The sequence below is a fragment of the Natator depressus genome, chromosome 2 (assembly GCF_965152275.1).
Source record: "Natator depressus isolate rNatDep1 chromosome 2, rNatDep2.hap1, whole genome shotgun sequence".
Taxonomy (NCBI): Eukaryota; Metazoa; Chordata; order Testudines; family Cheloniidae; genus Natator; species Natator depressus.
Genome location: NC_134235.1, coordinates 157,137,540 through 157,164,544, shown reverse-complemented (window position 1 = coordinate 157,164,544; position 27,005 = coordinate 157,137,540). Strand labels below are relative to the sequence as shown.

The following is a 27,005-nucleotide window of genomic DNA, read 5'->3' as shown; positions in this document are numbered from 1 at the left end:
GACACAAATCACAAGTAAAAAATTAAGCTAGTAAATAAGAAATGTCATTCAGCCTTTTCTAAGGTAACAAAAAAGTAAAAATTAAGAATTTGAATAAATAATATATTAAGATATAATTAAATAAATGTGAAGAGATACAGTACATCATCCTACTTCGAAAAGAGAAGTACCAAATTTAGAGTAAAAGTTACATTTGGCTGCAAATTAACATGTTTTAATGGTTGCCAACCAATGAGAATTAACCTTTTGTAAAGAAAAAAATGTACAAATGCAAAACAAGTTTAAAATTGATTTTTTTAAATCAAGTTTCTTGCTTGCTGATTTAAAAATCAATCAATCCACCCTGTTTTTATTACTAGATTTCTTTGTAAAATGTAACAAGATCCAGAAGTTTTTGTTCTCGATAAGATTATCTGAACTTAGTCTGGAAGACCTTTTCAATTTTACTCTGAGCCCCAAAAGATAGCAGCTTAAAATTCTTGTTGATGTGTTTAACTTAGCTATAGTAGCAGTAACGCCCATACACTCTGGCTGAAAGCAAAGAAGGGAATGATGAACATTATCATTTGGTAGTCACCCAACATGGAACGTATTTCAGAAATATGGACAATACTAGGTAGATCCCACATCCATAAAAGGATGCAACCACTAAGTTGTAAATGACTGAAAGAGGGTTCATAACGGAAATACGAGCTTTTATTGGAAGGTTAAGCCACACATCACTGATGTCAGCTTAGCTTATGTCTCTCCAAGATGCTACTCTAACAGAGCTTCTAAACAGGCAAATGTTAGTTGATTTTTGAAATGCTTATTTTTCTTTAAATGAAAATTCTATGTCCAAACATTTTTGTCTCACGGCTCTGTAGACTGCAAACTTGACATTTTCCTTTACTGACAATATAGCACTTTCAATAGTTCGCACGAGAAATTACACAAAAATTAAGTTGCTATCTGTGCTTGGATAATAAAAGGTAAAAGGACTGCAACAGGTTACCATTTTTACAACTTAAACTGTCCTAAATTAAGAAGTAAAGCACTGAACCAAATGGAATTGCTGCTTACCCTGAAAGAAATTTCTAGGTTTTCTCCTCCCCATATATCCATTCCAGCATCATATGTTCCAATTTCCTGAAAGTAATCCCTGTCTATTGAAAAAAGGCCTCCTGCCATTGTGGGTGTCCTGAAAGAAGACAAATATGTAAAGGCATTTTAAAGGCAGAATACTGGACATTTTGAATACACATGTAGAGAAAGGTATAAACCACATCTTTTCCATACCATTTAAGCATCTTTGGGTTTTTTACTTAGTTTACTTTTTGTTCTTTGCCTCTTTCCTTCAAATCTTTTGTTTTCCTTACTTTTATTTCATACCTGTATCTTATTGCACTGTAACTAAACCATTTCCTGGAGGACTAGATGGCCTACATGATTAATGGTGTGATACAAAGCCTTTCACTTCCACATCAACTGTTCAAGCAGCTCTCAGTTTGCAATGACTGAAAGTTGTTGCCAACTAATGGTGTAGTGGCCTGTGAAACTCAGTTAGCATTTTTAATCTAGTTCCTAGTCAATAAATGTCCACCTGACATCTGAATTAGCGCTATGTTGATGAGTTTCAGCAGAGGGACAACTTAAAAGGTCCAGTGCTTACGTCAGTCTTTCCTCCCTAAAACTACTCTCTATAGGTCAGGACACAGGAAGTAGATGATAAGCTGCTAATGCCCATAGGATAGATAGAAATCTTCCCTCTCCAAGGCTGGTACCTTACAAAAGGCATTAATTTCCTGAAGAAAAAACATGTTTTCTTTAGACCATTCCTCAAGAAGAAAGCATCACAGTCCAAGTACTGTTGGCCATGATTACTTTCAATATATTACAGTGTTCACAGAAACACACACTGTAATCAGGGATACATATAGAGCTCCATTACAACGCCTTTTTCAGATACTAAAAAGTTTCTCAAAAATGTGCTAGTTATTTCCTAACCAATTTGCAAAATCTCCTAAACTTCAATTATTTACTTGCTTTTTAATGACAAAATCAGTGTTCTTATCTCATATGTATGTAGGGTACTTTGACTATATTAAATTGACAGCATGCTTTCATATGACTTCTATCAGCAATTTCATGTATTCAGAAATGGTTTGAACTAAGTTTTTACAAACGGCAACTGTGCACCTGCAGTTAAGTGTAGGTGCAATAAACTTTGCAAGCAATTGCATGCAAAACAGCTAGATACATCACGCACAACACTTATATAGATTCCTAAAATAATATCAAGCCCTGGAAAGGAGCTTTTAAGTTTCTGAATCTTCGTAATGGAACAGAAGATAACAGCTACCTCCACATATCTATTGTTAGTAATATCTGACATGTTTTAATTCAAAATGGAGCCACTGACTGTAAAAATACAAGTAGATACTACAAGAGTAAGTACTATACAGGCAAGACGGTGAGATCTACAGACAACTTGAGTGTATTCATGTTTAATTTAAACCAATAAAATCAATCACCCTCCCTGATCTAAATAAAAAGACATCTCATTACAAATAAAATCAATGTATAACTGTCACATCACTGAATCATAAATGTTTCCTCTCCTAGAATAAAAGATAGAAAGAAAAGAAAAGAAAAAGGCAAACATCAATAAAAAACTGTACGTTATTTATGAAGTATGTGGGGATCTCATTTGTTCATTTAAACTCTCCATTAAATTGATAAATCATTAGGTATGTTTTAAAATAAAGTTATAAGAAATCTGTTTTTTCCTTCATTATTAGTTTAATCTAAAAAACACATTTAGCAAGATCTCCTCATCACAATACAGCCTTCATACTATACTATTACTCTAAACATGCCAAACTGCTGATAAATCATACCTCGCTAATTATTGGACAGTAGAACCTCAAAGATACGAACACCAGAGTTATAGAGTGGCAACCAGACACCATATGAAACCGGAAGTAACCAATCAGACAGCAGAAGAGATCCCACCCTCCCACCCAAAAAAAAAGCAGCAGCAAATACTATATTGTGTATTGGTTCTTAAAGGTGGGCACATCTGGGCTGCTTGTCACCACCCCCACCCCGACTTACAGCTAGAAAGTGAAGATGCTGAGATTCACGGGCAAAGCTATTAGCCGCTGCTGCCAGCCCAAGGTAGCCAGAGCAGATGCAGCACTGGGGTCTATGCTGCTTTCCTATAGGCTGTGGGTGCTATTTTCACCCCATCCCCACCCCAACCAGGAGGGAAACACAAGCTAGCGCAGGCCAAGGAAAGAAGCTGTCCTACAAGGAAGCTGCCTAGCTGCCTCTGGAATCTGACCCAGAGCGTGAACTGCTGGAGCTGCGTTTTGTTCAGAATTACGAACATTTCAGAAAAAAGAGAAGGACGACTTGTGGCACCTTAGAGACTAACAAATTTATTGAGCATAAGCTCACGAAAGCTTATGCTCAAATAAAATTTGTTAGTCTCTAAGGTGCCACAAGTCCTCCTTTTCTTTTTGCGGATACAGACTAACACAGCTGCTACTCTGGAACATTTCAGAGTTACAAACAACCTCCATTCCCGAGGTGTCTGTAACTCTGAGGTTCTACCGTATGTAAAAACTACTCTGGAAAGGAGACCACAAAATAATAATGAACTATTTTAGGTATCTGATAATTAAACTAATAAAATCAATTCCCCTTACCTGACAGGAAGGGTCCGATCACCTTTCCTTCGGTCCATTTCTCTCTGAGGAACAGGATACCAGCGGAAATTCAACTTCCAGTTGAATCCACCATAGGTCATATCAGAGCCTGCCATATATTCAAAGGTGTCATCACTGATTACATCAATGATAGGACACACTACTGTTCTCCTAAAGAGAGAAGTGCCAAAACCTATTAGTAAAAGTGACCAACAGCTGTGTCTTTTGTCTCTTACCTACTGTAGAGAACAAGCATCCCTTCAAACTTACAGTAAACATGAAGCCTTTAGCCAGGAAGCATGGGCATTTTACTAAATTAAAAGAGTTTTTACTATTCCATTTGTAATGGTATTTGCCTACCAGGGAGAGTGCACATTTGTCCTGGTTTTGGTAATGGCTTAATTTTTATTACTACTACTGTACTTAACATTAACAGTGCTTTACGTCTTCAAAGAACTAAAGAAACATTAACTAATCATTCCTCAAAACACTCCTGGAGTAATCAATAAGGAGTAATTATCCTCATCTTGCACATAAGAAAACTAAGGTGTAAAGTGATCAGGACTTTCCAATGCCACACAGTGACCCAGGATTATAAAACTTTTTGGTCCCTAGACGTATGCTCAAGATATCTTACATGTTTTGAAGTAAAAATTTGGTCTTTGCTCTGGGGGAATACTCAGATAACATCGACAAATGGATGTAATGAAGCAACTCTGGTTAACAAATACACTGATGTCATGTAGAGATCTTCAATAGGAAGAAACCACTCGTCCTTTGTCCTATTCTTTAGAAGGTGAATTCTGAGATCGTAATCAGCTTAACACTCTTGGAATGCATTCTGACAACTCTCTGTGGTCACATTACCTTTCTTGGAAAAAGTCACATCAAGATATGATTCGAAGGTGCCTTTCAGTGGTGCATCCTGCACCACTATTTATCCAATGATAATCTCACAAGAAAAAACATTAAGAGGAAATTACAGTATTTTACCTTGAAGTCGTTATTAAGTAGAGTTCCCAACAAAACTTCATTTCTTGCAAATTGTTGTTAATGCACTACATTTTTGTATGGATAATTTAGATGTTAAATTTATCTCTCAGTAATTTACTCCAGCCAGGTTTATTTTAAACACAAAACTGAAATCTGCATCATTAGCAGGCAAAATAAATTATTTAGGCTGGTTATTTTAATAAACTGCCCCCACAACTGCAGGGGTACTGCATGGAACTAACATATACAAACGACGTTTCATAAAGCATCCTCATAAGTCCTGCATCTTTTCTTTGCTCCCCCGACCAAACTGAAATTCTTTCACACAAGCAGAATGTTTCGTGTGCCTTAATAGCATGTACCAGAAAAAAAAGTATCAGCAGAAAGTAGCCAGTTTCTCAATTTCCAACTACAATATAGATGAATGTAGCTCAAATAATCATCGTAACTTTAGAAAACAGTTTCCCAAAGACTAGGTCATAGAGTTTTAGGCCAGAAGGGACCACTAGATAATCTAGTCCAATGGTGGGCAACCTGCGACTCGTCAAGGTAATCCACTAACAGGCCACCAGACAGTTTACATTTGCCCAGCCACCCGCAGTTCCCAGTGCCCGTGATTCATCATTCCTGGCTAATGGGAGCTGAGGGAAGCAGTGCGGGTCACAGGGACATGCTGGCTGCTGCTTCCCGCAGCTCCCATTGGCCAGGAATGATGAACCACGGGCATTGGGAACTGCAGGTGGCTGGGCAAATGTAAACAAACTGTCTGGCGGCCTGCCAGTGGATTACCCTGATGGGCCACGTGCGGCCCGTGCACCGGAGGTTGCCCCCACTGATCTAGTCTGAACTCCTGTATATCACAGGCCACCAACACACATCAGTCACACATTACACCCAACAATGGAAATGAGATCAAAGTATTATAACACACAACAGACTAGAACAGGGGTCTCAAACTCGAATCACCAGGAGGGCCACATCATCCACCCCTCCGCTGCCCCTGCCCCCCACTCCACCCCCTCCCCTGCCCGTGGGCTGCAGCAGGGGGTTGGGGTGCAGGAGCGAGTGCGGGGTATGGCAGGGGGTTGGGGTACAGGCAGGGTGCTCAGAGCAGGGAGTTGGGGTACAGGAGGGGTGCGGGGTGTGGCAGGGGGCTGGGGTACAGGCAGGGGGCTCAGGGTAGGGAGTTGGGGTGTGAGGTGCAGGAGGGGTTTGGATTCCGGCCTGGCGCCGCTTACCTTGAGCGGCTCCGGGATGGCAGGGGTGTGCACCGGGGCCAGGTTAGGCCCCGTGCCACTCTGCTCCGGGAAGTGGTGAGCACCCTGTCCCTGCGACCCCAGAGGGAGAGGGAGCAGAGAACTCCATGAGCTGTTCTTGCCTGTGGGTACCTCCCCGGAAGCTCACATTGGCCGCGGTTCCCCGTTCCCGGCCAATGGGAGCTTCAGGGGAGGTAACCATAGGCAAGAACAGCTCACTGAGTTCTCTGCTCCCCCTGCCCCCCGGGGTCACAGGGAAGCGGTGCCTGCCACTTCCCGGCACGGGGCCCTCAGCACCATGGAGTTGGCAAATCCGAGGGCCGAATCCAAAGCCCTAAGGGGCCGGAGTTTGCTCACCCCTGGCCTGGAGGTAGGCTGGGGACGCGGCATGCTGGGGAGGGGATGCGGGGGCTGCGGGGAGCTTGGTGGGTCGTAGGGAAGAACCCCGCGGGCTGCATACTCAGAGGCCTAGCCAACTCTGGTTACTGTCCCATCTCCAGCAGTAGCCATCCTGATACTTCAGACGGAGATAAAAAACCTTCAACACCACATTATAAAGGGAAAAAAAAATCCCTTCCTGACCTGTTAGTGGCCAGCTGAAATCCTGACGCATGAGCTTTAGAAACTTAAGACAAACTGGAAGAGAGCCGCAGGGCTGTTGAGCTCTGTCCCCTACCATTCCAAGCTACCCCATCATACAATTGCACTCATAAGTTTGCCCAGCGCTCTTAAACTAATTACATTGTTTGTCCCCACAATTCTTATTGAGAGGCTGTTCCAGAACCTCACCTCACTGATTCTTAGAAACTTTTTAAATTTCCACCCTGGATTTGTTCATGGTGAGTTTATATTCATTTGTTCTTGTCTTATTTTACAGTATAGTACTCATTCACAGGTGATTTATAACTTTAAATATAGCCTTTATATATACAAAGGAACCATGAGAACCCCAAAACTGTGGAACTGACTAAATTTTTGAAACCAGTTGGTTTATCACGAGTTCAAGGCTCTGATGGTTCTTTATAGTAAATATAGCAGGGAAATCTAAAGTTACTTAATAAATATATTTGCTATGTGTAAGTGTTTGTGTTTTCTAAAAGAAGATATTAACGAACAAGAGGACACTAGATGATTTGAGAGATTATGCTACGCTTGGTAACTAGTCTAGATTAGCAAACTATATTATGAAATACTACCAGATCTGAATCAAGACAATGCTCATCTTTTCTTACTATTCCTTTAATATGTATATTCTTTGAAGGTTAACATTTTTATTAAAAACCTGGCTCTCCTCTCACTTCCAAACTATACCTCCAGAACAATAAAGTATAACTTCAACATTTTAATTTACCATTTAAAATATTGAGTTTTGATAGGAGAGCTGTTATAACATATAGCAGTGTAATAGTGAATTGTTCTTACAACTTTAGTTCTCAAACTAAATTGTTTCCAGCAATGACTAAACTCTACTGTGTAAACAAGAACATTAAAAGCTTCCCCCTGCAATTATGCCAGTGGATCTCAACCCTAACATATAACACTTCAACAGCTCTTTTATTTTGACTCCATCAAGCAGAAACTGGCAATTAGTAGTTAATGAATGTCAGCTAGGGAAAGCCCACTACCAACATCTTGCTCATATAGGTATCTACACCACTCTCCCTCACTCATCTTTTTGTTAGGTTGTGACCAGAATGATCTTTTAGAACTTCCCCATAGGCTTTTCTTCCAGGTGGGTGAGAAGGTGGGTGCAGGCGAAGGAGCTCCAAAACGTTACTCTCAGTTTTAATATGTTTCTTTCACTAGACTGGGTGAGTATTTAACTCAGGGCTTGCAGTGGTGCATATTGCATTGCTTAGTGAAGACACTACCTATGCTGATGGGAGAGATAACTGAGCAACGCAGTTATACTGACATCAGGAGTTCGGTCAGTATAATTGCGTCGCTCAGGTGTGTGCATTTTCCAAACCCGAGTGATGCAGTCATACTGACATAAGTTGTACACCAAGGCTTAGTCAGGACATGTACAGACAAAATATTTCAAAGTAAGTTAAATTTAACACCAAGTTTTGCTTTTTAAAAGCTCCCCCGTATTAGCATTTCATATGAACACTAGTTTTAATCACACATTTGTGAAATTCTGGGAAATTACAAAATGAATCCACTACTTCAAAGTAGGTTAACAATATGTTCAGCTGAAGCTGATAAACTAAGTTAAATCTGCAGTCAAAGTATTCCTTACTAACCTTTACAAAAGTAGAACATTAACAAATAAATTGATAATTACCTGTCAACTTTGATTCGTGCCAATAGAGGTTCAAGCCATCCTACTGTACATTCACAATGAGCATCTAAGAAGGTGATGACCTGGCCTTTGGAAGCAGCAGCCCCCTTCAACCTGGCTCTGATCAATCCAGAACGTTGCTCCATTCGAATCACATAAACTGGTACTTTTAACTTTTTCACATAGTTTTCCAGGGGTCTCTTCAGGAAGTCTGCAAAATGTGACCAATCAATAAGAAATATGAATTAAGATAACATGGTAATGATATAACTAGCTCCAGTAGCTCTGTAGCTGTACAATGTAACTGTACAATCTGTGGTCCAGATTCACAAGCACACACAGTAATCTCATTTCAGCAGTACTTCTAACTCATTAAGAGTACAAAGAAAAACAGAAGAAAAGATCAATCATACTGAAATCTACATGAGTGATCAATCAGTGGGAAAGAAACCAAGCTGTTCAGTAAAAGGGGAGTCCTCAACCTCTCAGACCATAAGCTGCAACACCACAAGTCTCAGATGTTAACAACGTGCCACATGACTTGGATGTTAAAATACTTTAAAAATGTCTGCTGCATATCTACAAAAGGACATTTAACATTTTTCGTTAAGTCTTCAACCTAAGGCTGCTCTTTCAAATATGCCTCCCACTAGCATATTAATACTTAGCTTTGTACTTTGAATTTGTATAGTTTCATTTGCAAACCTGCACAGATTTGTGCTCTCAACTGTTGATGTGATTGTGTGCCTACCTGTGAATAACACTTTGAAAGTTATTTTTTTTAAATGGGAGGCTACCGTTTTATGTGAAATAATTTGGCTGTCAGCATTTATCAGTAAGGTTATACCACTGTTCTGAGATGCTATAATGGAGACTACAGTTCTAGGACTTCCAATCCTTTAGGAGATTGGAACTAGAGAAATTGAGATGATGATATGAAGTCTTACTTGCCCAGAAATGGCTGAGTATTGTAGTATTCTGAGAATGGATATGAAAGCTACGGGGAAAGGAGCATCAGAATACCACAGCAAGAAACAACCTCCCAATACTTCAGCAAAAGAAAATGTGAAACACTGAGCTATGAAACAAGGGACATCATTTATTCACATCGGTTTCTCTGTTCCTTTTTCCTGCTCAATTTCCCTTATTCCCTTCTCTCACTGCATACCATGAAAGAGATGGGGAATGTAAGATGCTTACATTAGGATTAATTGAGATAACCAAGTTTTTGCAGCAGTAGACATATGTCATCTTCTCTGCAGCCACAGAGGCTCAGGCTGCCAAGGTGGCTGCAGACTCAGTCTTGGAAGGATTAGATTTTTATTGGTAAATGTCAATTTCACCACATGCACACAAACCAATGAAATTTTTTTCCCATATATCAGAGGTTCTCAAACTGTGGGCCGGGACTGCAAAGTGGGTTGCGACCCCATTTTAAAGGGATCACCAGGGCTGGTGTTAAGACTGGCTGGGGCCCGGGGCATAGCCCAAGCCCCACTGCCCAGGGCTCAGGCTTCAGCTGCAGCCCGGGATGGTAGGGCTCATGTTACAGCCCCCGCGATGAAGCCCTTTGGCTTCGCTCCCAATGCCTGTAGCAGCGGGGCTCAGGCTTCAGTCCCCCCTCTTGGGATCATGTAGTAATTTTTGTTGTCAGAAGGGGGTTACGGTGCAATGAAGTTTAAGAACCCCTAGCATAGATAATTGATATTTACAGATAAAGAAAAATGCTGCTTGAGAATTTATAGCTTGGATTTACAACTATTTACTTGGTATATTTTGATATGTGATGTTGACAATTGTCACTGTTATAAAACTTTTAAAATCTCAGTGTCTACCATCCGTGTTTGAACCCACCCCATTGTCTGTTCTCCCCATAAATGTTTACAGTTATGATAAATTAAGTAGATAAAAATTGAAGAAATGCTTAAAAAGAATTGACACTATCCATAAAAATTATGTAAAAAAATACAATTCTGTAAAGCCTACTTATCTATCTATGGTGGGAGGTATTCACCTCACTACCAGAAAGTAATGAAGAAAGTAGCAGACTATGAGACAGTTTGACGGTATGGGTTCTGTGGTCCTATAATTAAGGAGAATTAGGATCCTAGAGGTAATGGTAGCATGACAAATGGGAATGAGGATATGGAGGTAGATATTATCATATCTGAGGTAGAAGTGAAACTCGAACAGCTTAATGGGACTAAATCAGGGTGCCCAGATAATCTTCATCCAAGAATATTAAAGGAATTGGCACATGAAATTGCAAGCCCATTAGCAAGAATATTTAATGAATCTGTAAACTCAGGGGTTGTACCATATGATTGGAGAATTGCTAACATAGTTCCTATTTTTAAGAAAGGGGGAAAAAAAGTGATCCGGGTAACTATAGGCCTGTTAGTTTGACATCTGTAGTATGCAAGGTCTTGGAAAAAATTTTGAAGGAGAAAGTAGTTAAGGACATTGAGGTCAATGGTAAATGGGACAAAATACAACATGGTTTTACAAAAGATAGATCATGCCAAACCAACCTGATCTCCTTCTTTGAGAAAGTAACAGATTTTTTAGACAAAGGAAACGCAGTGGATCTAAATTTACCTAGATTTCAGTAAGGCATTTGATACCATGCCACATGGGGAATTATTAGTTAAATTGGAAAAGATGAGGATCAATAGGAAAATTGAAAGGTGGATAAGGAATTGGTTAAAGGGGAGACTACAACGGGTCATACTGAAAGGTGAACTGTCAGGCTGGAGGGAGGTTACCAGTGGAGTTCCTCAAGGATTGGTTTTGGGACCAATCTTTTTATTACTGACCTCGGCACAAAAAGTGGGAGTGTGCTAATAAAGTCTGTGGATGATACAAAGTTGGGAGGTATTGCCAATTTAGAGAAGGACAGGGATATCATACAGGAGGATCTGGATGACCTTGTAAACTGGAGTAATAGTAATAGGATGAAATTTAATAGTGAGAGGTGTAAGGTCATGCATTTAGGGATTAGTAACAAGAATTTTAGTTATAAGCTGGGGAAGCAGCAATTAGAAGTAATGGGAGGAGGAGAAGGACCTCGGAGTACTGGTTGATCACAGGATGACTATGAGCCGCCAATGTGATATGGCTGTGAAAAAAGCTAATGCAGTCTTGGGATGCATCAGGAGAGGTATTTCCAGTAGGGATAAGGAGGTTTTAGTACCATTATACAAGGCACTGGTGAGACCTCACCTGGAATACTGTGTGCAGTTCTGGTCTCCCATGTTTAAGAAGGATGAATTCAAACTGGAACAGGTACAGAGAAGGGCTACTAGGATGATCCGAGGAATGGAAAACTTGTCTTATGAAAGGAGACTCAAGGAGCTTGGCTTGTTTAGCCTAACTAAAAGAAGGTTGAGAGGAGATATGATTGCTCTCTATAAATATATCAGAGGGATAAATACCGGAGAGGAATTATTTAAGCTCAATTACCAATGTGGACACAAGAACAAATGGATATAAACTGGCCACCAAGAAGTTTAGACTTGAAATTAGACAAAGGTTTCTAACCATCAGAGGAGTGAAGTTTTGGAATAGACTTCCAAGGGAAGCAGTGGGGGCAAAAGATCTATCTGGCTTTAAGTTTAAACTCGATAAGTTTATGGAGGAGATGGTACAACATGGTTTTGGTAATTAAATATTCATGGTAAATAGGCCCGATGGCCTATGATGGGATATTAGATGGGGTGGGATCTGAGTTACTACATAGAATTCTTTCCTGGGTATCTGGCTGGTGAATCTTGCCCATATGCTCAGGGTTTAGCTGATCACCATATTTGGGGTCGGGAAGGAATTTTCCTCCAGGGCAGATTGGAAGAGGCCCTGGAGGTTTTTCGCCTTCCTCTGTAGCATGGGGCACGGGTCACTTGCAGGAGGATTCTCTGCTCCTTGAAGTCTTCAAACCACGATTTGAGGACTTCAATAGCTCAGACATAGGTGAGAGGTTTTTCACAGGAGTGGTGGGTGAAATTCTGTGGCCTGCGTTGTGCAGGAGGTCAGACTAGATGATCATAATGGTCCCTTCTGACCTAAATATCTAATATCTATGAGAATTTCCTCGCATGCAGATTTAATATATGACTAATTTCATTTTTGCTTCCTTTAGAATTTCAGTTTCTGCCTAAGGTGTTCATATTAATTTATCACCAACTCCTCACAGCTAAAATGAAAGGCAAAATCACCTAAACATAAATGAATATCTGAACTGCCAAACGACCAAATAGCTCTCCTTAAGAAAAGGAAGAGGAGATTACTCACCCTGTGCAGTAACTGACGTTCTTCGAGATGAGTGTCCCTGTGGGTGCTCCACTCCAGGTGTTGGTGCATCCCTGCGCCTTCGCTCGGAGATTTTTACAGCAGTACTCGTACCGGTTGCGCATGCGCAGAGCTCCCCCCCCCCCCCCGAGTGTACCTTAATAGTACGCATGCGCAACCAGTCTCCTCAGTTCCTTCTCTGCAACGGAGGCTACCCCAACACCAAAGTAGAGGGGAGGAGAGCGGGTAGTGGACACCCACAGGGACACTCATCTCAAGGAATGTCAGTTACTGCACAGGGTGGGTAACCTCCTCTTCGAGAGAGAGATGTCCCTGTGGGTGCTCCACTCCAGGTGGCTTAAAAGCAGTGTATCTCAAGGAGGTAGGGACTTCAGATTGGATAGAAATGCAGTAGATAATACAGCTCTGCCTAATCGTGTATCTGAGTAAGGGCACAGTGTTTAACAAAAGCGTGTTCAGAAGACTAAGCAGCTGCTTTACAGATGTCAGTCAGGGGAACTTTGCGTAGAAAAGCCACGGAAGCAGCCATCGATCTAGTGGAGTGAGTTCTGATGTCTGCTGAAGGCGTAACTTTCCGTATCTGATAAGAGAGTCAGATACAGTCAGAAACCCATTTTGAAAGTCTCTGGGTAGAAATAGGTGTCCCTCTGGACCGCTCCCCAGTGGAGTCTAGAAGAATTCCTAAAGGGCTTGGTTCTATTCAAATAGAAAGACAAAGCCCTGCATACATCTAGGGTATGCATTGTGGATTCAAAAGAGTTCGCATGTGGTTTAGAAAAGCAGGTCGGCAGGTGTATCAGTTCATTGATGTGGAATGACGAATGGACCTTTGGAAGAAATTTGGGATGTAATCGAAGGGTAACTCTGTCCTTAAAAAAAAATAGGCTATATGGTGGTCTGCCATGAGAGCTGCTATTTCTCCTGCCCATCTGGCAGAAGTGATTGCCACTAAGAATGCTGTTTTCATAGAAAGGTGTAAGAGGAAGCAAGTGGCTAGGGATTCAAATGGTTGTTGAGTTAAGCAAGATAATACTAAGTGAAGGTCCCACGGAGGGGTAGGAGGTCTAACATCCGGGTATAGGGATTGGAGTCCTTTGAGAAAACGTTTAGTGATCGGATGGGCAAACACAGAGGTATCATCAATTTTGTTGTGGAAAGTTGTAACAACAGCTAGGTGGATTTTGATGGAGCAGAAAGAAAGGCCAGACTGTTTGAGGTCTAACAGGTAGTCGAGTATAAGAGGAAGAGGTGCAGACATAGGAGACAGTTGTTTAGATGAGCACCATAGTGTGAATCGCTTCCACTTCTGGAGATAGGTGGTGCGAATAGGTTGTGTTCTGCTATGTAGGAGCACTCTTAGAACTTCCTCAGAGCATGCTAGTTAGTTTTGGGAGAACCACGTAGGAACCAAGTTTGAGGTGAAGCATGGACAGGCTGGCGTGTAGAAATTGGCCATGTTGCTGTGATAGGAGGTTCGGACTGAGAGGCAACGAAATTGGTGGTCAAGTTGACATTCTGGTGAGGAATGGGAACCACGGTTGTCTGGGCCATGATGAGGCAATCAGGATCACCGTGGCATGATCTGTTCCTATCTTTGTCAGAACTCTGTGGAGAATCGGGATCAGGGGAAAAGCATAGAGTAAGTTCCGGTGCCATGGAATCATAAACGCATCTCCCAGGGAGTGTTTGACCAGTCCCACTCTGGAGCAAAATTCGGGGCATTTCGTGTTCTCCGCAGTTGCAAAAAAGGTCTATGGTTGGGTAGCCCCAAATGCGGAATACGTTGGTGATGATCATCTCGTTCATCTCCCATTCGTGGTCCCAGGGAAAGCGTCTGCTTAATTTGTCCGCTGTGGTATTCATAGTTTCGGGAAGGTAAACGGCGGATATCCAGATATTGTTCACAAGGCACCAGTTCCAGAGTTTCATGGCTCCTGTGCAAAGCGAGTGAGAGCGAGCTCCTCCCTGACTGTTTACATAGAACATGCAGGCAATACTGTCTGGCATTATTCATACATGTTGGTTCCGGATTAACAGGAGGAAGTGACGGAAGGCATTGCTTATAGCTCGAAGTTCTAGGACATTTATGTGCAGGGAGATTTCAGTTGAAGACCATAGCCCCGGGTGGTGTGATGTAACATGTGAGCACCTGAGCCTGTGAGGGATGATTCGGAAGTCATTATGATGGATGGAGTCTCCCGGAGAAAGGGGACTCCAGAGTAGATGTTGGAGGGAACTGTCCACCATAGGTGAGAGTCTTTGACTCGGAAAGGTATAGATAGAGGTTTGTTTACGGCATGCCCATTGGGTCTGTAAACCATGGCCAAACAAGCTTGGAAGCACCTCATGTAGATTCATGCGTTTTGGACCACGAAAGTGCACAAGGCCACGTGACCTAGTAGTTGCGAACAGTCTTGAGCGGTGACTTGAGGACTGTTGCAAAGTTTTGCCACCAGCCACTTTATGGTGTTGAAGCGATCGGATGGAAGAGATGCCAGTCCTGTTCGGGAATTGAGGTGTGCTCCTATGAACTCCAGGTGCTGGGTAGGAGTTAATGTGGATTTGTCTTTGTTTATTAGCAGGCCAAGGGATAAGAATCAATCGATGGTGAGTTGTGTGAATTGAAGCACTTTGTCGAGCGTTGAGGCTTTGAGGAAGCAATCATCTACGTAAGGAAATATTATGACTCCTTGCTTCCTGAGGTGGGCAGTAACTATGGCCAGGAGCTTGGAAAAAGCAAGGGGGGCAGTGGAGAGGCCGAAGGATAGTACCTGTATTGAAAGCGTGTCGAGCACAGGGTAAAACGGAGGAAGCATCTGTGGGCTGGATGTATTGTCACATGAAAATAGGTGTCCTGTAGGTTCAGGGCTGAAAATCAATCACCCTGCTCCAGAGCTGGGATTATGGTGGTGAGGGTAACCATTTTGAACTTTTGCTTCTTGATAAAATTGTTGAGCTGCCTGAGGTTGAGGATCGGTCGCCATCCCCCGGTTTTCTTTTCTGTTAAGAAATAAATGGAGTAAAACCCTTTCCCTCTGTATCGTTCGGGCACAAGCTCCACTGCTCCCAATAGAAGGAGATGCTGTACCTCTTGGAGGAGCAGTTGCTTGCGAGAGGGTCCCTAAAGAGGGATGGGTAGGGTGGGGTGGTAGGTAGGAGGCAAGAATAGGAAGGGGATGGAATAGCCAAGTGTGACGACCTCTAAAACCCACTTGTCAGTGGTAATGTTCTGCCACTGATGGAAGAATGGTCGTCGACGGTGTCCAAAAATAGGGACAGGCGGTGTAAGCGCTGAAGTGGGAACATTGTTTTCAAAACCCTCGACCAAGGCTTCAAATCTGCTAGTTAGTCGGAGGGGGTTGAGACGCTGCTGTGGAATTGGGGCGGCGACACTGGTATCCGGGTCTCTGGAATTGCTGCTGTTGTTGCTCGTGTGATCTCTGGAAGTGCTGGGTATGTGGGGTAGCGTGGACATTTGTAAGATTGGTATCTATATTGTCGCCTTCTGGTCGTATGGGTTTGTATTCCTAAGGACCTGAGGGTTGCCCTTGAATCCTTCATTGAGCGAAGGACGTCTTTCGTTGTGGAGACAAAGAGTTTGGACCACGAATGGAAGGTCTTCAAATGGTACTCTGGACCTCTCGAGGAAATGAAGGAGGAGGAGAGCCACGAACCTCGGCACATGACTACTGCTGTAGCGGTGGATCTTGCTGCAGTATTGGCCGCATCGAGGGCCACTTGAAGAGTGGTACGTGATATGATTTGTCCCTCAGAGACTAAAGCAGTGAATTATTGTTTCTTTTCTTCTGGAATGTCCTCGAAGTCCATGAATTTGTTGTAATTTTTGTGATCATATTTTGCCAGCATGGCAGTATAATTAGCAATTCAAAATTGTAGCGTGCAAGATGCGTATACTTTACGACCAAGCAGATCTAAACGCTTACTGTCTTTGTTGGCTGGGCTGGAACGGGGATACTGGTGTTTGTTCTTTCGGTTGACTGCGTCTACCACCAGTGAATTAGGTGCTGGATGAGTGAAAAAGGAATTCAGAGCCCTTGGAAGGGATGAAGTACTTGCGGTCCGCTCGTTTACAGTTAGGTAGGCTTGCAGCAGGAGTCTGCCAGATGGCTTTGGCAGGTTCCAGAAGGGCTGGGTCGATTGGCAATGCAATTCCGGAAGAAGACGGCGGCTGCAGGATGTCCGTTAACTCATGCTGCTGTTCATGAACCTCCTCCAGATTCATTCTTAATTCACTGGCCACTCTCTTGAAAAGGTCTTGGAAATTTAGAAAAGTCATCTGAAGAAGTAGGAAGTAGGGCTTTGTCAGTCGTAACAACTGGGTCTACTGAGTCAGAGACAGGTTGTGCCCGATCCTACACTTGTGATGGTGCTGTCTGGCATCAGTGGCAGGTTCGTGAGCTTGCGGTAACGGGCAGGTGTCGGGCCTGGTTGAGGTGGCATAGTGAGTGTGGTCTCGAGCATAGGGTGCCCATGGGGCACAATATTGCCACTGTGGTGGGAAGGGCATAGGTGGTGCCATCCAGGGGTTTACACATCACGGGGCAGGATCCTGAGAGTAAGACGAGGTGATGTTTCTATGACCTCTATTAATTGGGATCTGAGGATGAGACACTTGATATGGTGAAAAATCCTCCTGCAGTCCAGCTTCCTCCTCATTGGAGGAAGGCTGTTCAGATCCTGGCTGAGCATTTGGAGAGAAGCAGGCGTTCAGTAGGGGTGACTGCAGAATGGGAAACACCAGCAGGTCACCTGACTGTGTAAATTGCAGTGCTGAAGCTCCTCTATGTCGTGAGGGCTGCGCAAGAGGAATCTGCTGGGAAGAAATGTTCCTCTGCACCGGTGTCTTTAAAGTTGTTTGGCTGCGGGCCAGCTCAGCAGGTGCCGGTGGAGCGGTGATAACCTGCAAGGGGTGGGTGGGTGGGTGTGTGAGAGAGAGTGAGTGACAGACAGACAGACACATCCGCATGTGTCGGCACCACTTCCACTGCGGTGCCATGTGAGAGGCAGACAACTGGAAGCCTGAAGCCTCGGCACCGGAGCTATGCGCGAGCGCCGCAGGTGGGTTTTGCACGGTGCTGGAGGAGCCCAGTGCGTCAGAACTGCTCAGCTGGGGAAGTGCTGGGAGGGAGGCAGTAGACCTGCCTGGAGAAGCCTTCTCACACAAAGTTCCCTTTGCGGGTGACAGAAGGTGATTTTTTTTTGAAGTTTTCTTCAGCTTCTTTGAAGCGGGGTTGCTGTGGCATGCAGCAGAGCCGGAATCAGCGCCCGGGTCTGAAGCTGACCCTAATGATTTTTGAAGCAGGAGCAGCTTTAGCCTGTCTTTCCATGCCCTAGACTTAAGTTTACTCAGTGGGCACATTTTTGGGGAATGACATCCTTACAATTACAGCAGTGCTTAAAGGCTGGGGAGCCAGGCATGTCGGAAGCGGCTGCGCTGACAGGAACAAAGAATTTTAAGAGAAAACTCACACACTACTGGTAACACTAATAACTAACACTACTGGTAACAAACTATCTAAAAAGGGTAAAAGTAACAAGGGAGAAAAAGTTTTCTAACATGTCTGCTGAGCTCCGTCTCAGCCTGGGGACCGTAGAGAAGGAACTGAGGAGACGGGTCGCGCACGTGTACTATTAAGGTACACTCGGGGGGGAAGGGGGAGGAGAAGAGGGAGGAAGAGAGGCTCTGCGCGTGCACGACCGGTACAAGTACTGCTGTAAAAATCTCTGAGCGAATGCACCAACACCTGGAGTGGAGCACCCACAGGGATACCCCTCTCGAAGAACTAACGCAATAAACTAACTCCAGCAGACTATCAATCATCTACGGAATTAAAAATTATTATTTGTATTACAATAGCTGCCAAAGGACCAAATCACGCATGGCTGAATAGTCTCTTACCCTGAAGAACGAGCTAAGTTTACGATAGGTGGCAACCAGTGGGAGAACAATTGAAGGAACTGGGAAGAAAGAATATGATTAACAGTGGTAGGAGCACATGATCACAAACTGGCTGTGTTCACAATTAGCAGATTTCAAGTCTATCATATATGTATAAATAAGTAATCTAATGTAATATATTCTATAGCTACATTAAGTGTCTGGAATAAAAGGGGAGAGTTTTACTACTTGTGTAGGAAAGTAAATCTACAAAAAGGAACCAGTATAAAAGAACTAGGTTATGCAATGTATGGGAAGTGTAATGTTGCACAAAATATGCCATGAACTCTTAGCGGCTGTCTTGCAAATCTCAAGAGGCAGAGCTGACCTGAGGGTGACTACCATTTGTTGCCGCTGCTTTGGCTGAATGAGCTCTAATTGACCCTCCAGTGACAATCTAGTGAAGGAAAAAAAGTAGAAATGCATTTTGACAGATCTTGAAAGCTGTGTTATATCAAAAGAACCTACAAGCAGGACAGACTTTAAATAGATCTCTATCTTCTCCAGAAAAAATCAAAGACTTCATTTTTGCTTGCATGTTCTAACAGGGACTGAATGAAAAATAAGGATAACCTGAGTGGCACAAACCAACTGAAGAATACATAATACTTTTCTCTAAAATATCTTACAAAAGGTATTTTGTTTGAGTACACAACCCTGCTTACAAAATATTAATTCAGATGAAAAGCCAAATTTATCACAACCAAATATACTCCTCTCGATTTAATAGCAACCCTCCAGACACATTAAACAAACAGAACTGTGGGTCAGCCTTATGGCAATACTTCGCTCTGATCTACGTGGAAGCCATGATTTCAGTTTCTGTTTTCCCTCCTACGCCAACCACTTCATGAGAAAGAAGGAGCGTGTCATATTGATTAATGTGTTCTTCCTGTGGAAAATTCAATAGTTGCTGTAACCTTTGAAAATAGCCTAACCAGTTATAGCTAAATCAACTGAGGCAATGACACTGACCTGAAGTGTGCAAGTGTAATACCAGGAGACTGGTAAGGCTCTAACAGAAACAAATAAAATTTTTAAAAACACCACAACAGGACTGGCAAAAATCCAGTGTGAGACATCTTGTTCTGCTTACAGTATAGTAAAAGGCATGTTCACTCACTGCATGTAAAGATTAAAGAGCTACTATTTTTCATAAAGTAAATCTGGTAAAAAAATTCTATGAATTTGAAATTTTGAACGTCAGAAACAGGAAAAATGTTGATGGAATTTTTCCTTAACCATTTAAATCAATTATAGAACCAGGTTGAAATTGTTCAAATTTTGAAATTTTAATTATATCTTGATTTTGAAATTTGGGGGAAAAAAATCATTAAAAACATTCAATTTTCACTCACATACATCCTCATTTTTCAACCAGCTCTAAAAAACAGAAATGCGTCTTTCTAGTAAATTATCTAGCTAAGCGCAACAATATTTTAACTGGAGGCCAGGGATTCAATGTTGGGGCTTAATTTGCAAAGTGAAAACACTATGGTGAGTAGTTCCAGTTCCACCAACTTTAAGGGGACTATTCATAGCAATAAACACTATGCTCAGTATTAAGTGTTTACAGGATTGGGACCTTAGGTAGTACTGCAAGTCTACTTGGAAGTTAAAGGAAAAAATGGAAGAGTCTGGCTGCCTGACCCAAAACCTCCCTCCAGAGAAGTCAGGAAAAGAACCCAGGAATTCTGACTGCCACTGTTCCTCTGCAATTAGTTGTGTAAGTCACTGCTGAAATGTGTGTTGTATCACCCAGCTTCCCTCTCCAGGGACTGCTTCATATAGCAGTAGAAGGCTATTATCCTCTTTATAGTAATTATGTCTTTTGTTCAGGTGACAATGGTCTGTGTTGAAGAGCTAAAGGTTTTAGGTTCAAACCTGCTAATGAACCATGTTTTATGGTGGGACTTGTTTTTTCAGTTTACTTTATAAAAAAACCAACACCTAGGAAGTGAGATAAAAAAAGTACATTTAAAAAATGATAAGCTTGCAAAGTCAAGCATGCAAAGTTCGAAAATGTCATAATTTAGACAGCCTCTACAACCTAATTAGGCCCTCTTAGGTGTATGCGTTATGATGCAGACTAATTACATATTCATATACTGTACTTTTTTAAAAAACAGGATTCCTGCTTCATTTAGTGCACTATATGGATAGCAAATGAGTCAGACGGTTGTAAGGATAGCAAGAATATTCAACTATAGTTAAGTTATTGGACTAGAAGCCAGGAAAGCTGGGTCTACCCATGGCTCTGTCACAGATGACCTCTTATGCAATAGGCAGCAAAATTCTACCATGATGCAGATGTGCAAGTTGTCTGACTGGCAATATTATTCTGGCATTTTCTAACTTGAACACCTAATTTTGCAATCTTTACATTCTGGTACTGTAGATTTTTTGTAAATAATACAAAAGAATGAAAATATATACTTCACGGAATTTTAAACTAACTGCATTATGGCATCTAATGGATGCCATTGAATTCAACATATTGAAAGAAATAATCTATAGAAAGGATATTAACTCTATGATTCTATTGGTTTTCAAGACTATTTTCTAGAGAAACCTCTTTTGTGTTTTTATTAAATTCTACAGAATTTTTCCTTAAAGTGCACAACCAATTATAAACAATACACAGTTTTTAAAAAGTGACCTATATGCATAAAGCGACAAATAAATTTTTAGCTCAGTTGGTATGCATTTCAAGCAGCAGCGACATGTTGGTGTTTTTTTTTTTTTTTTTTTTTTTTTTTTTTTTTTAAGATAGTTAAGGTTTCAATAACAAATTTTTAAAAACCCAGATTTAGGGTAATGGTAATTTACATACGTTTTGGCTCATAAATTTTGGTTTGGTTGAATTCATTTTCCTGTTGGACTTATCTAATTTTGTAATTTAACGTGTTAAGTGCATACACATTTTTAGTTAAGTGTATAGTATTTCAACTTTTTATGCAAAGTGGTTTAGTTGAAAAGAGCATCTTCTGAAAATACCAAAAAAGAAGGCTGAGGCAGAAAGAAAAATAAAATTAAATCAGGTATAGAAACTGGAGTAGAGACAACTTGCATGCAAATCCTGTAGACAATTACTAAATCTACAAATATTTGCATTCAAATTAATGATAAATATTTTCTGAATGGAAAGATTAAAAACACATCCCACTCAAAGCTTCAGACCAGATATTTATTTTGTTTTCTTCCATGAACCTGCAACAACAACAAAAATGTACACTACACTGCATAAACTGACAAAAGCCATACAGATATAAGAAACAGTTAAACTATTAAACGTTCTTTAAGAAATTTCAATTTGGGACAGCAGTACCTGAACTTAGCTTGAGATTGTAAGTAGGGCTGTCGATTAATCGCAGTTAACTCACGCAATTAACTCAAAAAATCAACTGCAATTTTAATTGCGCTATTAAACACTGGAATACCAATTGAATTTTATTAAATATTTTTGACATTTTTCTACATTTTAAAATATATTGATTTAAATTACAACACAATACAAAGTTCTCACTTTATATTATTTTTTATTATAAATATTTGCACTCTAAAAATAAATACTATTTTTCAATTCACCTCATACAAGTACTGTAGTGTGATCTCTTTATTGTGAAAGTGTAACTTACAAATGTAGAGATTTTTTTTTGTTACATAACTGCACTCAAAAAGAAAACAATGTAAAACTTTGTAGCTTACAAGTCCACTCAGTCCTACTTCTTGTTCAGCCAATCGCTAAGACAAACATGTTTACATTTACAGTAGATAATGCTACCCACTTATTTACCTAAAATAGTCACCTAAAAATGAGAACAGGCTCTCTCATGGCACTTTTGTAGTCGGCACTGCAAGGTATTTACATGCCAGAGGTGCTAAACATTTGTATGCCCCTTCAGACTTCAGCAACCATTCCTGAGGACATGCTTCCATGCTGATGATGCTCATTAAAAAAATAAGGGGTTAATTATGTAGTGACTGAACTCCTTGCAGGAGAACTGTATGTCTCCTGCTCTGTTTTACCTGCATTCTGCCATATATTTCATGTTATAACAGTCTCGGATGATGACCCAGCACACTGTTCATTTTAAGAACACTTCCACTGCAGATTTGACATACCACAAAGGAAGTATCAATATGAGATTTCTAAAGATAGCTACAGCACTCGACCTAAGGTTTAAGAATCTGAAGTGCCTTCCAAAATCTGAGAGTGACCAGGTGTGGAGCATGCCTTCAAAATTCTTAAAAGAGCAACACACTGATGCGGAAACTACAGAACCCGAACCACCAAAAAGAAAATCAACCTTCTGCTGATGGCATCGGACTCCGATGATGAAAACGAACATGTGTCAGTCTGAATTGTTATCAAGCAGAACCTGTTATCAGCATGGATGCATGTCCTCTGGAATGCTGGTTGAAGCATGAAGGGACATATGAATCTGCAGTGCATCTGGCATGTAAATATCTTGCGACGCCAGCTACAACAGTGCCATCTGAACACATGTTCTCATTTTCAGGTGACATTGTAAGCAAGAGGGCAGCATTATCTTCTGCAAATGTAAACAAACTTGTTTCAGCGATTGGCTGAACAAGAAGTAGAACTGAGTGGATTTGTCGGCTCTAAAGTTTTACATTGTTTTGTTTTTGAGTCCAGTTATTTTTTGTACCCAATTCCACATTTTTAAGTTCAACTTTCGTTTTTAAAGAGATTGCACTACATTGCTTGTATTATGTGAATTGAAAAATACTACCTTTTGTTTTTTACGGTGCAAATATTTGTAATAAAAAATATAAAGTGAGCACTGTACACTTTGTATTCTGTGTTGTAATTTAAATCAATACATCTGAAAATGTAGAAAACATCCAAAAATATTTAAATAAACGGTATTCTAATTGTTAGGCTATTGTATAAATATAAACTCCACTTATTAGGAAGAATAGTTATGGGGGATTCTATCATTAGAAACATAGATAGCTGGGTTTGTGATGACCAGGAGAACAGCATATTTACTTGCCATCCTGGTGCGAAGGTTGCGGATTCTCTCGAGACATCTAGATAGACTTATGCGTAGTGCTGGTGAGGAGCTGGTGGTCGTGGTACATGTAGGTACCAATGACATAGGGAAGGATAGAAGAGAGGTCCTGGAGGCCAAATTTAGGCTGCTAGGTAAGAGATTGAAGTCCAGGACCTCCATGGTAGCATTCTCTGAAATGCTTCCAGTTCCATGCACATGGCCAGTTAGACAGGCAGAACTGCAGGGTCTCAATGCGTGGATGTGACAATGGTGTAGGGAGGAGGACTTTAGATTTATTAGGAACTGGGGAAATGTTTGGGAAGGAGGGAGCCGAAACAGGAAGAATGGGCTCCACCTAAATCAAAATGGAACCAGATTGCTGGCACTTAAAATTAAAAAGTTTTTAGAGCAGTTTTTAAACTAAGGGCTGGAGGAAAGCAGACAGGTGCGGACGAGCATGTGGTTCGGACAGAGACTTCCCTTGAGGAGGATCTATTAATGGAGATTTTCTATGTCCTAGGAAGGAGGAGAGGATGGAAGATGATAAAATACAGGTAGGATCTGATGAGAAACAGTCAAATGAAAAAGAGTCCCATTCAATTACATCATGTAATGGCAGACAGCTAAAAAGTGACAAGTTTTTCAAGTGCTTATATACAAATGCGAGAAGTCTTAAATATTGTAATAAGATGGGTGAACTGGAGTGCCTTGTAATAAATGAGGCTATTGATATAACAGGCATCATAGAAACTTGGGGGAATGGGGATAATCAATGAGACACAGTAATACAGGGTACAAAATATATCGGGAGGACAGAACAAGTCATGCTAGTGGAGGAGTGGCACTGTACGTGAAAGAAAGCGTAGGATCAAACGAAATAAAAAATCTTAAATGAACCAAACTGTACCACAGAATCTCAATGGATAGTTAATTCCATGCTCTAATAATAAGAGTATAGCAGTAAGGATCTATTACTGACTACGCGGGCAGGATGGTGATAGGGACTGTGAAATGCTCAGGGAAGATTAGAGAGGCTATAAAAATAAAAAAACTCAATAGGGGATTTCAATTATCCTCATATTCACTGGATACATGTCACCTGAGAATGGGATGCAGAGATAAAGTTTCTTGACACCTTAAATGGACTACTTCTTGGAGCAGCTAGTCCTGAAACCCACAAGAGGAAGGACAATTCTTGATTTAATCCTAAATGGAGAACAGGATCTGGTCAAAGAGGTGAATATAGCTGGACCACTTGGTAATAGTGACCATAAAAATAATTAAATTTAACATCCTTGTGGTGGGGAAAACACCACAGCAGCCCAACAGTGTAGCATTCAATTTCAGAAAGGGGGACTACACAAAAATGAGGAGGTTAGTTAAACAGAAATTAAAAGGTACAGTCAGTGCCAAAAGTGCAAGCTGCATGGAAACTTTTTAAAGGCACCATAATAGAGGCTCAACTTAAACGTATACCCCAAATTAAAAAATATAGTAAAAACCAAAAAAAAGTGCCACCGTGGTTAAACAAAGGAAAAGAAGCAGTGAGAAACAAAAAGGCATCCTTTAAAAAGTGGAAGTTAAATCCTAGTGAGGAAAATAGAAAGGAGCATAAACTCTTGCAAATGAAGTGTAAAAATATAATTAGGAAGACCAAAAAAGAATTTGAAGAACAGCTAGCCAAAGACTTAAAAAGAAATAGCAATTTTTTTTTTAAATATATCAGAAGCAGGAAGCCTGCTAAACAACCAGTGGGGCCACTGGACAATCGAGATGCTAAAGGAGCATTCAATGATGATACTGCGGAGAAACTAAATTAATGTTTTGCACCCATCTTCACAGCTAAGGATGAGGGAGATTCCCAAACCTGAATCATTCTTTTTAGGTGACAAATCTGAGGAACTATCCTAGACTGAGGCATCATTAGAGGAGATTTTAGAACAAACTGATAAATTGAACAGCAATAAGTCACCAGATGGTATTCACCCAGAGTTCTGAAGGAACTCAAATGTGAAACTGCAGAACTACGAATTATAGTTTGTAACCTATCATTTAAATCAGATTCTGTACCCAATGACTGGAGGACAGCTAATGAGACGCCAATTTTTAAAAAGGGCTTTAGACGTGATCCCGGCAACTACAGGCTGACTTTAGTACTGGGCAAACTGGCTGAAATTATAAACGAACAGAATTGTCAGACACATAGATGAACATAATTTGTTGGGGGAAGAGTCAACTTGGTTTAAGTAAAGGGAAATCATGCCTCACCAATCTACTTGAATTCTTTGAGGGGGTCAACATGCATGGGGACAAGGAGAATCCAGTGATATAGTGTACTTAGATTTTCAGAAAGCCTTTGACAAGGTCCCTCACCAGAGGCTCTTAAGTAAGCTGTCACGGGATAAAACGGAAGGTCCTCTCATGAATTGGTAACTAGTTAAAAGATAGGAAACAAAGGGTAGGAATCAATGGTCAGTTATTAGAATGGAGAGGGGTAAATAGTGGTGATCCCCAGGAATCAGTACTGGGACCGGTCCTATTCAACATATTCATAAATTATCTGGAAAAAGGAGTAAACAGCAAAGTGGCAAAATTAGCAGATGATACAAGACTACTCAAAATAGTTAAGTCCCAGACAGATTGTGAACAGCTACAAAAGAATCTCACAAAACTGGGTGACTAGGCAACAAAATGGCAGATGAAATTCAATGCTGATAAATGCAAAGTAATGCACATTGGAAAAAACAGTCCTAACTATACATATACAATGAGGTCTAAATTAGCTGTTACCACTCAAGAAAGATCTTGGAGTCTTTGTGGATAGTTCTCTGAAATCATCCACTCAATGTGCAGCAGTCAAAAATGTTGGGAATCATTAAGAAAGGGACAGACTGCAAGACAGAAAATATCATATTGCCTCTATATAAAGCCACAGTACACCCACATCTTGAATACTGCGTGCAGATGTGGTCACCATCTCAAAAAAAGATATATTGGAATTCAGAAAAGGGCAACAAAAATGATTAGGGGCATAGAATGGCTTCCATATGAGGAGAGATTAATAAGACTGGGACTTTTCAGCCTGCAAAAGAGATTGGGGGGGAGGGGGCGGGACATAATTTTCTAGACCTCTATCATTACTGGTGTGGAGAAAGTAAATAAGGAAGTGTTATTACTCCTTCTCATAACACAAAAACTAGGGGTCACCAAATGAAATTAATAGGCAGCAGGTTTAACACAAAAGGAAGTATTTTTTCCACACAACTCAGTCAACCCATGGAACTCCTTGCCAGAGCATGTTGAGAAGGCCAAGACTATAAAAGGGTTCATAAAAGAACTAGGTAAGTTCATAGAGGATAGGCCTATTAATGGCTATTAGCCAGAATGGGCAGGGATGGTGTCCTTAGCCTGTTTGCCAGAAGCTGGGAATGGGCATCAGGGGATGGATAACTTGATGATTACCTGTTCTGTTCATTCCCTCTGGGGCATCTGGTA

General features: G+C 41.1%; 1 protein-coding gene across 3 annotated transcripts in view; it reads right to left on the bottom strand.

The window, feature by feature from the left end:
- Positions 1 to 27,005, bottom strand: part of GALNT1 (polypeptide N-acetylgalactosaminyltransferase 1) — a 192,932-nt gene that overhangs the window by 51,771 nt on the left and 114,156 nt on the right. For all 3 annotated transcript variants that reach the window (XM_074945204.1, XM_074945203.1, XM_074945205.1), the window contains 3 exons: positions 8,229 to 8,436; positions 3,693 to 3,863; positions 1,063 to 1,180 (listed from right to left, as the gene is read on the bottom strand). In XM_074945204.1, the coding sequence (XP_074801305.1) occupies positions 1,063 to 1,180; positions 3,693 to 3,863; positions 8,229 to 8,436 (497 nt within the window). The remainder of the gene's footprint in view (positions 1 to 1,062; positions 1,181 to 3,692; positions 3,864 to 8,228; positions 8,437 to 27,005) is intronic.